The sequence below is a fragment of the Magnolia sinica genome, chromosome 12 (assembly GCF_029962835.1).
Source record: "Magnolia sinica isolate HGM2019 chromosome 12, MsV1, whole genome shotgun sequence".
NCBI classification, from domain to species: domain Eukaryota; kingdom Viridiplantae; phylum Streptophyta; class Magnoliopsida; order Magnoliales; family Magnoliaceae; genus Magnolia; species Magnolia sinica.
The window spans coordinates 80799417-80816430 of NC_080584.1; the positions used below are offsets into that span (position 1 = coordinate 80799417).

Here is a 17014-nt window from a genome sequence, read left to right on the forward strand (position 1 = left end):
GTTTTTGGATAGATACAGGACTCGGATTCTGTGGTTACCCCTGGAGTACCCAGCTCGGTACCGGAAAATCTATGTGGACAACGATGATGTATGTGTGTTATCCATACCGTTCATTCATCTTTTGATTTCATTTTATTTTATGAACCCAAAAATGACTTAGATCGAAATCTCAAGTGGACCACAGAGTGGGATAGTGATGCTAACCGTTGAAACCTTCCTAAGGCTCACCTTGATGTTTATTTACCATCCGACCTGTTCATAAAGTAACATAATTATTGATAAAGGAAAACCATAAAAATCAGCTTGATCCAAAATTTCTATAGCCCATAAGAAGTTTTCAACGGTATTCATTCAATCCCTGCTCTTTAGTGTGGTGTGGTCCACATGAGCTTTTGATCTTCCTCATTTTTTGGCTATTACCCTAAAATTAGATTTCAAAATGGATGGACGGCATGGATAAACTACATGATCATGATGAGGCGCACAGTGCTTCGACCAGTGCCGAGCTCGGTAGTGGAGACGTTACCACCGAATCCGAGTGGGAAGAGCTGCAGAAGGCGTGGGCCCGAACACATGAGCCGCCCCTTCATGGACGCAGATTGTGTACTAACCCGCCCGTCCCCAGCTCCGAACGGGCAGTTCTGTGGCGGCCCACCGTGATTTATCTGTACATCCAAACCGTCTATCCCTTCTCTCATATTATTTTAAGGCATAACAAGAAAAATGAGAAAGATCCAACACAATTGGACCACACCACCGTGATTTATCTGTACATCCAAGACTCTTGCATTTAATGCAACTGACATTTAATGCTTCGTGCATTATAATGCAACCCAGCTTATTATTTAGTGTGGCCCACTTGAGCGTTAGATCTGCCTCATTTTTCTTTCTGTATCTTAAAATAATCTTAAAAAAGGAATGAACAGTTTGGATGTACAGATAAATCACGGTTGGCCCGCCCACAGAACTGCCCGTTCAGAGCTAGGGACGGGCCGGGTAGTACGCAATCCGGGTCCGTCCTTTATCTGTCTCTCCGTTTGATGGAAGCCCAGAGGAGAAGCAGCATTTTACGGAAGCGCGTTGACTAGAATATCTCAGACCAGCTACAGCTGCTGTATCGACGTCAGTAATTCTGTGAGTCTGGTCATGAGTTATGTGTTATATCCAAACCGACCATACATTTGACGAGATCGTTTTAAGATCTAAAATAAAAATAAGACAGATCTAAGTATCAACTGGACCACACTGCAAAAAGCGGCGGGGGATTAAATCGTCTAACATTGAAACCTTTTTTGGGATCGCAAAAGTTTTGGATCAATATGAGATTTGTTTTTCCTCTTAAGACAGGTCATTGTGAACTCATGAACAGATTGGATGGAAAATAAACATTATGGTGGGCCTAGGCCCTATGAATTTTTTAATGGTGAAAATCATTATCTCTGCCTCTATTTGTGGTGTGGTCCCGCTGATCTTTGGATATGATTCATTTTTGGATAATTACCTAAAATGATATCTAAAAAGAGATGAACGGTGTAGATATAATAAATACATCACTGTGCGGCCCATGTAATTTGATCTCCTTTGAACCGTTCGTACAACTCGGAGCTGGAGGAGCGTTGGTGCTCGTCTTCGCACGACACGTACCTACAGCAGCTATATAGCTGGTGTGAGGTACACTAGCCAATCCGCTTCGGGTTTTTTACTTCTTAAAATCCAATTCAAGATGCCTGAAAAAGTCAATCTCTTTTTTCTCTCTCTCTCTCTCTCTGTCTGCAAATTCAAATTCAGATCTGAAGGAGAAAGCATTCAAGAAAGGCATTTGATTCCCCAAAAGGTAGGATTTCATGCACATGCAAATGCAAAAAAGCTCTTCTTTTTCTTCTTCAATTTCACTTCCTTTTTTTTTTTGTGATTTTTGAGGATTTTTGGTTTGTTTTGTTGGAGAAGGAATTGAAATTTCTGGAATTTTGATTTTTATTTGATTTCTCATCCAAACAGCGTCCTCTGGAATTCGTATCGGTTCTGTTGCTTCTTTCTTGATTGGTGGAAATTGAACAATCTCATTTCTCGAGGTTGCTTGCACACGTGTGACTATACGGAACACGTGTGAGAGATCTGAGCTTTCCATTTAGCAAAAGACCTGGCCGTTTCACTTCTCAGGTGGGATACGATGTATGAAGTAAAACTGACCGTTAAAACAATTTTCTAGGCCGTCCGTTTGTTTTGCATGATGTGTGGTCCACCTGAGGTGTGAAATGGCATGATTTTTGGTACAGAGGATCTAGGTATTGTGGCCTGCCTGATGAGTTCTTTGGCTTGATTTCATTTGGATAATTTCTATCTGTGTTACATAATCTTTGAAATTGCGATCTTGTGTTTGGATTATGAATTAGTTTGGGGAGAAAGTATAATCGTTTTCAAGGAATGTGAATCTCATTGTGAGGTCTGTGCCATTTATCAGGTGGTCCCCACGTTTCATGATGTGGTCCCAAGATCAGGCCAACCAGCCATCATGTAGGCCACATGCGAAAAATTGAAAATGTATGGTTAGAAAAATCATCATCATCATCGTAGCCTTATCCCAACTAAGTGGGGTCAGCCAAAGGAATCGATGGTTAGAAAAAAAAAAAAAAAAACCAGATTCAATGTATATTTGTGGCCCATTCATGACCAGATTGGCTTGATCTTCAGACCACAGAGCGTAATGGTGGGGCCCACCTGATCAACCGCCTGGATCTGGCATATATGTGACGTATGGGCGTTTGTGGTGAGAGTATGATACTCTTTCGGAGTAGTCAAAACTTTTTTTATACGATTAATAGGACAAGTCAACCAATTCAGTTTGAGAGATGCTTTTGTGCTACATGCTCCTATACCCGTCAATTTGTAAGTCGATCAGGACCATTCATCTAGTGGGTCATCACAGATGAACATTGCCCAGAAATTGTTTTAATCATCTGACCAAGATAATCCATCGAATGTGGACAGTTACTCATCTTCTGCTGGTCAATGTTTTGTGAAACATCCATTTTTCAGGCCACTGATCAGATGGTTACCTGTCTTATTACCTTACTGTTTCAATGGCCATGATCACCATAGCCATGCATCACGCATGCAGCAGAAATGTGCTGGTTGGTGCTTCACAAAATTCCATGAAGCATTAGACAACGGTAGCATTTCTCATTTAGTTGACACCTTAAGCTTGCGTTTGGACATGCTTGACTGAGTTGAATCTTTGGACATTTCGTCCAATCAAGAGAAATGACCCTACCACAACTTGGACCTTAGACCGTCAATTTGAATACTAGGTTAATTACAATCTGGTCATTTCCACATTGAACTAATTATTGTATTGAATTGTGCATCCAAACACTACCTAGATATGAAAAGAAGCCTTTTGTTTGTTCCAATAAAAGGAATAGAGGATTTTTGTATAAACAACTTTGATTTGTATGAATGCTATGTGCAGATAAGTAATTGTACTTATAAATTAAGGAAATTGCTGTGAAAAGTATAAAATGATCATCTCAGGGAGATTGTGAATTGAATTTTTGGTTACTTTGAGCCCTTCAAACATGATGAGATTATTTTTGTATGTAACAATGCAGCTGTGGCCAAGGGATGGATGATTCCGAGAGCGTTCGGTCTTTGAAGCAGTTCCACATCCCAGATTATATACTTGTACCAGGATCAGATGCTAATACCATTTCTCATGCACCAGAGTGCCCTGTGATAGTGTTCATCAACTCCAAAAGCGGTGGTCAGCTGGGTGGGGATTTGCTGACAACGTATCGTGGTCTCCTCAATAAAACCCAGGTACTTTTCTTTTGCCTACGTAAGGACTTCATAGGAAAACCTGCTAAAAGAATCTAGAAAACCCATGAAAGAACAAGCATGCCATATTTTAAGCACATGAAATTGCACACACAATGAAGAAGGATAACTCCACAAGAATAACTGATGGAAAATAGCTCTTTATGTCAAAAAAAAAAAAGTTCGTCTCTCTACACTGATATTACATTGTACCTGAACAGACGAAAACTCAATCATTTTGCTAGCTCTTTATAAGTGATGCTATAGAAATTTTGAACGTTGATATAATGCAGGCAAGTGTAAATTTCAGGTCTTTGATTTGGGAGAAGATGCTCCTGATCAAGTGCTAACCAAGCTTTATGGAAATTTGGAGAAACTTAAGGCCTGTGGTGATGATTTAGCTTCTGAAATAATGAAGAGATTGAGAATAATAGTGAGTTGGATCTGCGTTGCTACTATGGTGATACTGTATGCTATGGAGTATTGCTTTTTTGAATATTCTTCTTTTTGTAAATTTTGTAACAATCATGGGCCTATGAACTTTCATATTCAATTGCAACAATGGGGGTACTTGAAATTTTCCTTCTAAGTCCAAGTGGGTATAATTTTTTTTTATTCATGATTTTGATTAGGTTGCAGGTGGTGATGGTACAGCAGGTTGGCTGCTTGGAGTAGTGAGTGATCTCAAACTAGCTCACCCCCCTCCAATTGCTACAGTGCCCTTGGGAACTGGAAACAACCTTCCTTTTTCATTTGGCTGGGTAGGTCATTATCTGTCTCTTTAAAGATTGAAAGTATTAAAAACATCAAGATAACAACGAATAAATATGTTGGATTGATATGGGATGATTCTTTGATCCGATAGGCAAAGAATCAGTTGACTTTTTGGTCCTCCTCCCCTTCTTATTCTTCTTCGTCTTTTGGTATTTATCATGTAATTATGAATGTATAAGGAATGCACTGTGTTTCTTCAGTTTAATGATTTCGTAGTAATTTTGCAACCTGTGGATGTTATATCTTGTTTATTTGATATGAAAAGATTGTATTTATTCCTTACATTCATGCTCTGCTACTATTTATTAACCTATCTCTGCTTCTTAAGTTTTAGATATGCACCAATTTTCTAACCAATACTTGCTCCAACAGATTCGCAAATCATACACAACTGAACATTGAGTTTTCACCATTTATATGTTTTTTTTTTTTTTTCTTCATGCAATCTATATAATGAGTATATGTTGTCCCTCACATCATCTTATGAGGAAATATTTCATTATTCATCTTAGTTCTGGGTGCTGAAAATGTTTATTAAAATCAAAGAAAGGCATACATCCTTCATCTTGCGTCATTTTGTAGTGGCCATAACATGCATAAGATGCATTTCTCTATGTCATTTGCAGGGGAAGAAAAATCCTGGCACGGATCGTCTTTCAGTTATGTTGTTTCTGGATCAAGTGAAGAAAGCAAAGGAGATGGAAATAGACAGGTACTATATCGTAAATGATCTCCACTTTTGAGATAAGATACATATCTGGCTTTTTGATATGTTTTAGGATTTTCCGCTCCTTAATTCACTTCTGCTGTGATTTGGTATCGTTTCCTTCTCATTTTTATGCATGTGCAACGAGATTCCTTTATTGGATCGAGAATATTAAAATACAAAGAAAAAACTTCACCACTTCATTGATGTATGTACGTAATGAGTTTGTTGAATCATGCATGAAAGTGTTTACTTTGAATAACTGGTACCACTAGCAAGTAGCGTGAAACAATGTGCATCTTGGTGCATGCACCTTTTGTCAATGTTTTTGATAAAGCCTTTATTATTATTATTATTATTTAAATCCTTGATTTCTTTCTTTTACCAAATGTACTCCAGCTGGCATATTCTCATGAGGATGAAAGCTCCCACAGAAGGCTCATGTGATCCAATTGCACCTCTAGAACTACCACATTCTTTGCATGCATTTCATCGCGTATCGAGCACAGACTCACTGAACAAGGTATGACAGCCTTCTATTGCTCACAATGATCCTATTGGTTCTTGGTTATATTTCTGATTAAGGATATTATCAGTCTCTGGGTGTAATTTTAGTAAATCTTTCAATGATACAGCGGGCTTGTTTGGATTCAGTGAAATGATGGGCTTCTCAGGAAACCATCTTTCCTTAGTTTGTAAACACCAAAATCATAGCAAAGGAAGGGAAATTCAATTTCCCACCCATCCAATATTCCTTCAAAATTGCCTCTCTTTTCTTTTTTTTTTTCCTTACCCATACCCATGAGAAAGGACATTTCCTTCCTCACGTTTTCTCAGTAGCAAATTAGGTGCGGCCCCGCCTCACCCAAGATGGCCACCTTGATGTATATATCCTATACCCACGCTGTCCATACATTCTTCCTTATCATTTTAGTGCACGAACCCAAAAATGAAGCAGATCCAAATCTCAGGTGGACCATTCTATAAGAAACAGTGGGTGATTAAACGCCCCACCATTGAAAGCTTCCAAGGGCCCATTGTAATGTTTATTTTCCATCTAAACTATTGATAAGGTCACACAATCTTGGATGAAGATTAAAAATAAAAATTATTTCCATGATCCAAAACTTTTATGACCCACAAGAAGCTTTTAATGATCAGTCACCACTGTTTCCTATGGTATGTTCCACTTAATATTTGGATATGTTTCATGTTTTGGATCATGTCCGAAAATGATTTGAAGAAACAGATGGATGGCACAGATATAGAATAACATCAAGGTGGGCCCCACTGTAAAGGCCGCACTGTGAAGCCATTGCCGCAGCTAATCTGCTCCCTATTTTATGGGAATTGGATTTGTGAGTGACTCCGCACCCACGTGGTGCAGGTCGGTGATGGAAACGCTGTGTGAGCCATCATCATGTATGTATTTTATCCATGCCGTTCATCCATTTTTCCAGCTCATTTTTGGGCATGAGCTAAAGAAAAGAGGTAGATCCAAATCTCAGGTGGACCACACCATAGTAAACAGTGGTGATTGAATGCCCACCATTAAAAACTTCTTTAGGGCCACAAAAGTTTGGATCAAGCTGATATTTGTGTTTTCCCTTTGTAAAGGTCTGTGTGATCCAATCAACAAATTGGATGGAAACTAAACATTATGGTGGGCCCTAGAAAAGTTTTTAATGGTGGGCGTTCAACCACCATTGTTTTCCATGGTCCACCTGAGATTTGGATATACTTCATTTTTGTGTTAATGCCCTAAAATGAGCTTGCAAAATGGTTGGACGATGTGGATAAAACGCATACATCATGGTTGGGCCCACGGATCTTTTCCAGCACCAACGTGGAACTATCGTATCCAACTGAAATAGGGAGTGGATTAGGTAATGCTTTGGCCTCACCCAAGACAGCGCAGCCCTTACCGTGGGGCCCACCTTGATGTATGTATTCTACTCCATACATCAGGATCGTCCCTCAATGTTAGGCGGACAAAAAAATCAGCCCGATGTACAACTTAAATGGGCCTATCCACAAAAATCTATGTGGACAGGCTGAACATGGATTTGTATGTGGATACCAGATATTCCATCTAAGGCATTGATCAAATGCCCGTAAAGTGAGGCGCACATTACTTCTTGAATACTTTGAGACTTGAAATTGCAACCAAAAGAATGTCTCAGAAAAATATATTTTGCCAAACATATGATTTTAAAATAAATCTAAATTTTCTAAAGAAAATTTTGTTGATAAACAAACATGAGAAATAGTATTTCCTTTCCCCCGCTTTCCTGGAAATAAGGTTTCTCGAGAAATACAATTTCCTTTCCCACCATTTCTGCAAATCCAAACAGGCCCTTAAGGAAAGCCTTTACCTGATACTGTTGAAGTTACCCTACTAAAGAAGTTGGCATTTTGATTCATCTCTGATTTCATACTCCACCCGAGTTTAAGAAAGGTAGAAACAAAAAGCCTATTTGGCCTCTGCTTGAGGGGGAGGTTTGGATTTTTAAGCACCCATTGCCAAACCCCTCTCCTGACCACTTGTTCATATAAATTACATAGCTGAATTACTTTTGTTCTTCCTTCCTTTTAGTGTTATCCTAGTCCACCTCTATGGATCTAGTAGTCTTTCTTTCCTGTACCTACCAATCAAAATTTGCACTCGTCCATCCAAAATACATGAAAGAACCACTATTACTCTCATTATCCTTCCAGTTACATCTAAACTTATCCCTAGACCAACTCTCTTCTAGCAACCATTCTTCATTGCCCAAGCTAAAGCCAAAATGACAAACCAGACCAAAAGTCTAGAGTTTCATCTTCTCATCTCCTAACTCGAAGCTCTAAATTTGGGAGAAAAAAATAAAATAAAATTCAAGCATTTAGGTCCATAGTCTGTCTTGTATTGATTTTTGTTGGTTCTCTGTTGCTTTTATTTATCATTTCATATTGACTCTGACTGGTCACCTGTTGATTAGATACACAAAGTTGAACATTCAGAAGACAGATTTCTGGGTTGAATTTGGTTTCGCAATGTTTCTAAAACCAAGCTAATCATGGGTTTCTAGGGAATGATAAGGATATTGATGGTAAATGCAATGAAAATAAATGTAATATGGGTTGACCTGATCTTAACGATGAAAACCAGCGAAACACTAAGTTTTGATGTGTTCCATCTGATGGGCTGTAGTCTACAAGTTTTCAGCTGATTATCTCATTTGTTACAGGAAGCAGCCAAGGATTCTTAATGTGCATGTTTTTTTGCCCTTTTTTGGTTATAAATGTTTAACTTTTTGAAAGAACAAGAAGAATATCTAAATCGATTTATCTTATAATAGTATTTTCTTTAGTGACTAGTAGGAAATTACCCATTATCAAACCGAAGACATTGCATCTCTAATTTTTCCGAAACATGTTTAATGGCAGATGGTCATTCTCTTATTTGTTTTAGCAGTACTTGAAAGGGAGGGGGGGAGGGGGGCTCCTGTCCACTGAAAGGAAGTGTGTTGTATAATATGGTGGCTTAACTACATTTCTGCTGTATATTATTTGCCTAACTGATGCGTTTTCGTGGTGGTCTCTTTTCAGGAAGGTTACCACACATTTCGTGGTGGATTCTGGAACTACTTCAGCATGGGTATGAACTTCCCTTGGCATGGAAATCCACAAAGTTGGCTTTCCTTGCTAGACCTTCTAGAATCAAGATCTTGTTCTTTTCCTCTGGTTTAAGAGAACCAAAGCATAGAGAATAGGAAGTCCTGAGTAATTGTTATTGCATCAACATGCAAGTTGCACGATAATTTCACAATATGAAGTGCTGCGCTAACGTCACTTGGGATTTTTAGAGATGATGTTGTGATTTTCCTTCACATCATTTAATTTAATTTGATCTCGTTTGATCAGATTTTTCTTCCTAAAGTAAAATGGTCTAAGAAAATGTTTACACCGATGAGTATCTGATATTATCAGATATTGTAGGACATGAAAAATGCTGCCTCTTTGTGTAGGAATGGATGCACAAGTATCATATGCATTTCATTCTGAGCGGAAGTTGCATCCAGAAAGATTCAAAAACCAGTTGGTTAATCAGGTAAGTTTTACCTGTCCCTTTATTTTCCGCTGTGTTTTTTGCGGAATGCATGCTCACCTTTTGTGATTATCTTAGCCATTTTGCTTATTATTCTAATACATCAATATGACTTCTATAAACATATGAAGTATTGAACAATTAGATACACACTCAGGCCATTCAGATATTATTCAAGTTTTCCATTTGTGTTTGACTTTGTGGTCATAGTTACTTACATCGCTAGCATGAGTACGTTGATGACAACAATCTCAGAAATAGGAACTCGGTCGCTTCAAATGAATATCAATGTCTGGTGATATGGTTCAAACAACAATATCTGAAATATTGATCTTTTGATCAATATGATTAAGCTTCTCTACCTTTGCCATTTAAAATGCAAGCGTTCATCACTTGACTGACGATCCATTTATATGCGATATTGAAGTGCACCGTATGGTGAATTCAGCTTGTTTTAATTAAGTCAATGGACAAATGCTGTTTGTAGACATTTTTTAAACATCAAATACATAAATCATAGAGATTTCATCCAGATCATTTAGATTTTGAACATTATATGTCCTTTGATGTCTTACCTAAGAATCCCTTTGATGCAAGCTCCTAGGGAAGCAAATTTTATGGCCGATTCTCTAATCTAGGTAAGCAAGGTTTTGTTAGGGAAGCCATGCCATGTGGTAGCCGTTGTCTATTGTCATGATGGGTAGTTGTATCCCCTGTTTTCTTTTAGAAAAGAAAAAGAAAATAGGGAAAGTGGCATGTGCAACGCACATACAGAGAGGATGGCAAAGGGAGTAGGAGAATTAGAAGGGGTGAAAAAATGGGAGAAATTGTAGCAAAGGTGTGGGGTACATGTGGAGAGAGAGAGAGAGAGAGAGAGAGAGAGAGAGAGAGAGAGAGAGATCATGGTGTCAACGGTGGGCGCCACATCTCCATGTTTCTAATGCAGGGGCATTTTCACACCGGGCTCGAGTGGGGTAGCCCGTGGGATGTGGGGACACACTCGAGGTGGGTGACCCATGTGATTTGGGGCCCACGGGGGAGGTCTCGTGTTCGAGACTCCTCACCGGGAGTGATTAATGCGTATTTAACACCGGGCTCGAGTGGGGTAGCCTGTGGGATACAGGGACACACTCGGGGTGGGCGGCCCGTGTGAGGCGGTACCCATGTGATTTGGGACCCACAAGGAGGGTTTGGCTGAGGTCCTAACCCATGTGATGTGAGGCCTGGGCTATGAGATAAAAGGATTAATTCGCCATGCTCTAATAGTTTGAGCTTTTACAGCAAATGGTTAATTGTCCTGCATCAATTTCCCTGTGTTGTGGCCTACACTCGAGTTTTAGATCTGCCTCTTTTTGGGCTGACATCCTAATATCAGCCCGCACAACATAACAGGCGTATGCTATGGATTTCATGCCATCACTGCAATGTGGGCCTGACAAAGGCTTTGTTGCATGGACTCCCTACTACTAGGCTCTGTGTGGGCTACATGCGAAGAGGAGAAGTGCCAAAAGGCTACTCACATAAAATAATTGAAAAGATGAGCCATTGCAGGCTTTTTGCAGGTGAAATCTGAACAGCATGACCGGCAACTGCCACATTTTCCAAATCTTAAGATACTCTTGACTTAATTTAAAATGTCTTCCATGTCCTTCAAATATTCAAAGTTTTACACCCTATGAAACTAGTTGCAGCAGCAAATTTGTCTAAAAGCTGCTCACATTATATATCGTATAGATATCTTGCTATTCATCAAAAGTAAAAGAAAAAATTGTGGAGGTGCTTCCAATCCTTTCACATTTAACATTCCTCCATAAAAAATATGGGTACATGAAGTTTCACATAATTTCTTTCTACAAAAGTTTCATGTTCCAAATTTCTAGTTAACTGCCATTGTTCAACAGACATTGTAATCACTTGCTGTCTTCAATCACCTTATGGGTGGAAGCAGTATACTAAATAAATGGGTTCATCTTTGTTCCGAATCTTTTGTGAATTTCTGTTATTGAAATTCCTATGAGAGAGAAAAAAAAAAAGAAGCAATAACTATTTTCTTGAATCAGAGTACCTATGCTATGCTTGGATGTACACAAGGATGGTTTTGTGCTTCTCTCTTTCATCCTTCTTCAAGGTAACTCAATAAACGAAATTGTTAGTCTTATTCTATTGGCAATTTTATTTTATTTTTTTAAATTTTACAGTAATAAACATATGCTAGAATTCTAGAAATTACTATTTAAGAAATTCCGCTTTCTGCTGCTTCATCTTTTTCAAAATTGGTGAGGTTGATTTATTTTTATTTTTATTTTGGATACCTGAAAGTAGAGCTATTGTCTTGCTTATTTTTATTCAGTTCATATAATTAATTTGAATGATTTGATTCCTACACAGGAACATCGCACAGCTTGCAAAGGTTAAGATCATGAAAAGACAGGGTCATTGGGAGGACCTCCAATTACACCGCAGGTAAAAATAATCCATTTCTTTCACCACTTTATCCAGCTCTGCTGAATCTTATTAGCATTTCAGATCCCATGTCAATAACTAGCCATACATACATACATGCCATGTATGTACTGTGGCCAAAAACATCAGACTGGTGCAATAACCACATGGGCCAAAGGCACGGGACTATTGATCATTGGTCAGTTCTTTTTAATCATCTATTTGTTAGTACTAGTGTGGCCAACCTGCTGAACTGAGAAGTCTGATTTTTGGGACATGGCACATGCACAATGGGGCCTACCCAGTGAACATCCTGGATCTCTCTCACATGTGCTGTATGTTGACGTGGGACTGTGGGAGGAGAAAGACTTGAAGTCTGATTCTCACAAATATCTTCATTTCTCTAATATTTATGGTTTTGATTTATTGATGAACCTTGCAATCATGATCTAAAGATACGAACGAGTCCTGCACAAATCTGACTTAGTCAGACTGATCCAGTTTGACACCAAAAGTCTCCTGGACGAGTCACCCCCGACTTGGCCGAGACGGACTCATTCACCCCTGACTCTGGCAAGTCGCAACTCCACTAGAGATTGGACGAGTCGGTCCAAGTCACCAAATCTTTTAACCATGCTCGCAATATCCTTGATGGAGGCATCTCACTGACCATTTTCGTCCTTAATCTACAGCATCAGATCAATTGTTTGTCTCAACTTGCCTAGCTTTTCCGGTGGATTAAACCCTTGGGGAACACCAAACCAGCGGAAAGAACGGGATGTAAGTTCCAGTTGTGATTTTGAATGGTTTGCATTCCTTTTTGGAAGGACTAAGGCCCTGTTTGGTAGAAGCCTCGAATGAGTTCATCTCATTCATATTGGAATCTAGTGGTACCAATACCACCATAAGTATGATTCTAAATATCGGTATCAACGAGCATATCGGCTTGGCAAAAAGTTGATACAATATGGTGTTGCGTATCATATTGGCCCATATTGGACCATATCGGACTTTTTTTTAAACAAATGAAAAGGGGGAAAATATTGCAATAATAGAAAAACTGAGGTATTCAAGAATCTATCTTTGTGTGTGTGTGTGTGTGTGTGTGTGTGTGTGTGTGTGTTTTGAACATGTATCCAATGGTGCATCAGACCATTCTTTGGTAAGAATGTTGCTTATTGGGTGAAAAACAATAAAATAAATACAATGGTAACATCCAACTATAATAAAATAAAATAAAAGCAAGAACGTAAAATGATAATAATAATAATAATGATGAAGAGGTGATTTAAAATAAATGTATTTTCATCCATATGTCCATTCCCACAAATTGATTGTTGGAAAAAAAAAAACAATTTTTTAAATAGTAAAAAATACAGCTCATAAATGGTAGATCTATGTTCAAACAAGATAGATTTATATTTAACCAACAATAACTTTTCAATTTCTCAAACTAATTTTTGAAAAATAAATTGCAAAAATGGGAGAAAATATATTAAAAATAAAATTACAATATATATATATATATATATATATATATATATATATATATATATATAGAGAGAGAGAGAGAGAGAGAGAGAGAGCCACCCCTAGATTTATCATTTGATTCATTTTCCTAAATTTATTTTGGAAAATTTTAAAAATTTCAGATAGCCCATTTTTTTTTTAAATATTGTTGTAATCATGTCAAATCAGAATGATAACCCCAACTTGATCAAATCATGCTTGACTTTCGTGTTTGATTTGGAGAATTTTGCATTTTTTCCGATTATTGTTGGTATTTTTAAAAAAAGAAATTCAGAAAATTTCTTTTTCATGCTCTCGAAAATGGGCACCCAACATTCGATCCTTTGATTTGAGTTCAAAATAGTTGTTTTGATCTTCAAAGCAGGTGTGGATTTGATCGGTATTCAGCAGAAAACAACCCCAAGCAAAAGAAAATCGAAATGAGAAGGAAAAGAGGAGGGAAAGAAATTTTTTGAAATTTTCAAAAAATACTAATGAAAAAAAAAATGCAGATATCCTCAAATCGAACACAAATCGAGCATGATTTGATCAATTTAGGTTCATCATGCTGATTTGACATGATTACGGCAAGCTTAAATTAAAAAAAGGGATTACCAAATTTTAAACAAAATTTTCCTCAAATCGGCAACTGATTGGAATTGGGCGTAGAACAATCCTTGAGCAAAAGAAAATTGAAAAGAGAAGGAAAAGAGGTAAAAAATGGAAAATCATAGCCGTTTTTACCCCTAGTGTAAATCAACAGTGGGCATCCCCTACCCTGTGATGTGAACCACTAGAGTGTTGTATCAGGCTAATTTTTGGCACCTGAGGTAATATGAGCGACGCGTCTGATGGATGGGCTGGAATGGTCTTCATACATTTCGTGGGCCCAACATCTGCCCAGTACACCATAAGCTTACTGTGGGACCAGTATCACTCAAGCGCACCCTTCTGTAATAGAGATCAAGATTCAAGAGATCTTGATCTCTAATACATAATAACTCGTAACATGAACTCATTATCTATCGGAGATCAAGATTTCTTATACATAATTACTCTTAAATATGATGAGATGGGCTCTTTTTAATGTGTCTACCAAACGGGCCTAATTGACTAGGATATCCCATCTGATAATTCCCTTGGATTTTCCTTACAAGTTCTATCAGTTCATCTCGTGATTGATTTCATGTTCTTCTACAGAGGGACTTGACTGAGCCATTTGTAGATGACGGTCTTCTTGAGGTTGTGGGCTTTAGAGATGCTTGGCATGGGCTTGTTTTGCTTGCACCCAGAGGACATGGGACCCGCCTTGCACAGGTAAGAAAGAACATCGATTTCTATCGATTGCCCATTCATATGTAATTTCCTTGCTTTGTGGACAATGCGAACTCCCTCTTACGTACGCATGGGTGCACAAATGCATGCATGCGGGTGCATGAATGTATTGGAAGATCTCTGCACGTTTCACATCTTGCTAAATGTTGGTTTAATAGGGTGGTAGGACCAAAAGCTTCCACATTTTTCTTTTGAAAAACCATAGACTTGGCCTTCTTCAACATTCTTTGAAAACCAACGTACGTCTGACTCACAATATTCTAATTGGCTGATCACCAGGTGGTCCCTGCCTATGTGCCATGGCCTGTCTTCTGGTCATTACATGGCTCATATGTGTATGTTAAATGCGGACCAGTGTGACAAATATCGCCAAGATTTTGAAAATGTCGTGATAATATATCGAAAAATACACTCAACTGTATTATCATGAAATTATCATGAGAATTTATAAAATATCAACAGAATCTAAATATTTCATCTTTACCATGATATTAACTATAAAAAGTAAAAAACCTTAAGCAATTTGTTGTGTGGATATATTTGGAAATAGTAAATTTATTTATTAATGTACATTAAATATCTTTAAATATTTTATTTTCACCGAGATTTTCCCAATAATATCCCCTAGAAATCCCCAAATTTGAAGATCTAAGAAATTTCCAAGTGGAGAAATTGTCGAGAACGAGATTTGTCCATATGCTGGAGCAATGATCAAAATCCCTTTTTGCCATCCACTTATTTCAAACATGTGCAAGCGACCTGATGACCAGAGATGCCTCATTTTCAGCACATACATAGTGGGGCTATCTGATGAACAGCCCAGATCTCACATACAATTGACACACGGGGACGTGTGGGGAGAGGGCCCAAAATTCCTTCTCTTGCAATCAGCCATTTCATTTATCAGTTGACTTTCTATAATAGATGAGCTTTTGAGTAATCAGAGCAGTTTGTAGCAAAAACCATGCATAAATCATATCATTTTCTCCATTCAGGCTCACCGAATCCGCTTTGAGTTCCACAAAGGAGCAGCTGACCATACATTCATGAGAATCGATGGAGAACCATGGAAACAACCTCTCCCTGTCAACGACGACACTGTCGTGGTCGAGATCTCTCATCTTGGTCAAGTCAAAATGCTCGCCACCCACGACTGCAGATCCCAAAGTGTCAAAAATCCCAAGCCACGTCCATCTACTCCTCACCACGATGAGGAAGACGAGGACAGTAATGAAGACTCCGACGAGGACTCTGAAACAAGGAGAAAGTTTGGTGCAGCAGATACATTCAAACTCCCAGACGGTATTGATATTAGTAATCTTAGTTAAGCTCCTTGGAAGTTGTTGGAATCAAGTGCCGGAATATAGCACCAACTGATCCATCATGGGATGCATTGACATGTGTGGCCCACTATCTGCTAAAAGTCAGTTGATGGGACACATGCCCCACATCCCATCGCTGTCTGATCATGGATCATGTGTTGAAGTACAAGCTAATGTGAATAAATTTTAGGATGATTATTTCATACTCTGGCAAGCTCCTGGCATTGAATTTGCACGCGTATGTCAGATAACACTAACATTCTACCATAGCTTCAAGCCTGTTCTCTTCTATCCAAATCTCGGTTCTGGTAAAATGTAGTCAGGTTGATTGCATGGTTTTAAGACTCGGTGACCCAGATTGACTCCTTTGGTCTTGAATCGAGTAGCAACTTGCCCAGATCAGGAGGTGTATCAGTGGCAAGTTGGGGGTGAGTCGAGGGTTCAACTCATGGTTTTGAACCAGATCAGGTAGGGCTGAGTCTGAGTCAACTTGTCCAAGTCACGATCTACGCCGATCAGTCAAAACCATGATTGTTAGCCTTCTAGATTTGCTTCAACACGTAAGGTGGCGTTTGGACATATAACACAAATAGCAATTGGTGGTACTTACAAAACAGCCAGGCATGATCTGCATCACTTTTCTGCTCACTACGGAAGTGAGATTATTGAAAGGTCCTGAATAATCTCACTACCAAACCGCACTAGCCTATCTGTTTTTGGATTGTGAATGGAGGACTTCCAAACATGCCTTTTCTTTCCACAGTGAGCAGTCAATTTCTCATGTTAAAAGGGAAAGGCTCTTAATAACGAAACTCGCATGTGCCATATAGAAGGTACAAACAGACTGTATTGGGCTGTTTAGATGCAAGAAAATATGAAGACCCTATGGAGCTGTTTGGATGCAAGAAAATTGTGTCCAACATAAGCCCTGAAGGTAGTTAAGTTATTCATGATTTGTATGACTCATTTATGCATTCCGAGTAAGGAAGTAGGGATGATATGTCCATAAAAGGTGCAATAAAT

The 17014-nt window shown here is 38.6% G+C and overlaps 1 protein-coding gene across 2 annotated transcripts; it reads left to right on the top strand.

The window, feature by feature from the left end:
* The first annotated feature begins 1676 nt into the window (after positions 1-1676).
* Positions 1677-16288, top strand: LOC131221870 (diacylglycerol kinase 1). 2 transcript variants are annotated; one of them, XM_058217170.1, is made up of 14 exons: positions 1694-1834; positions 1999-2160; positions 3609-3816; positions 4124-4246; positions 4446-4574; positions 5214-5299; positions 5693-5816; positions 8885-8933; positions 9304-9386; positions 11444-11511; positions 11772-11846; positions 12518-12605; positions 14535-14651; positions 15665-16288. In XM_058217170.1, the coding sequence occupies exons 3-14, from the start codon at positions 3622-3624 to the stop codon at positions 15995-15997; spliced, it is 1470 nt and encodes a 489-aa protein (XP_058073153.1). In that variant the 5' UTR covers positions 1694-1834; positions 1999-2160; positions 3609-3621; the 3' UTR covers positions 15998-16288. The 2 variants fall into 2 exon arrangements, with proteins under 2 accessions (XP_058073152.1, XP_058073153.1); XM_058217169.1 differs by lacking the exon at positions 1999-2160 and having other exon boundaries at positions 1677-1834.
* Positions 16289-17014: the final 726 nt, after the last annotated feature.

Excerpts from the sequence above, each read along its gene's own strand:
- LOC131221870 (XM_058217169.1), top strand. The coding sequence starts at position 3,622 with ATGGATGATTCCGAGAGCGTTCGGTCTTTGAAGCAGTTCCACATCCCA. Across the intron at positions 3,817-4,123 it reads GTCTCCTCAATAAAACCCAG|GTCTTTGATTTGGGAGAAGA; the intron begins GTACTTTTCTTT and ends TGTAAATTTCAG. Across the intron at positions 14,652-15,664 it reads ATGGGACCCGCCTTGCACAG|GCTCACCGAATCCGCTTTGA; the intron begins GTAAGAAAGAAC and ends TTCTCCATTCAG.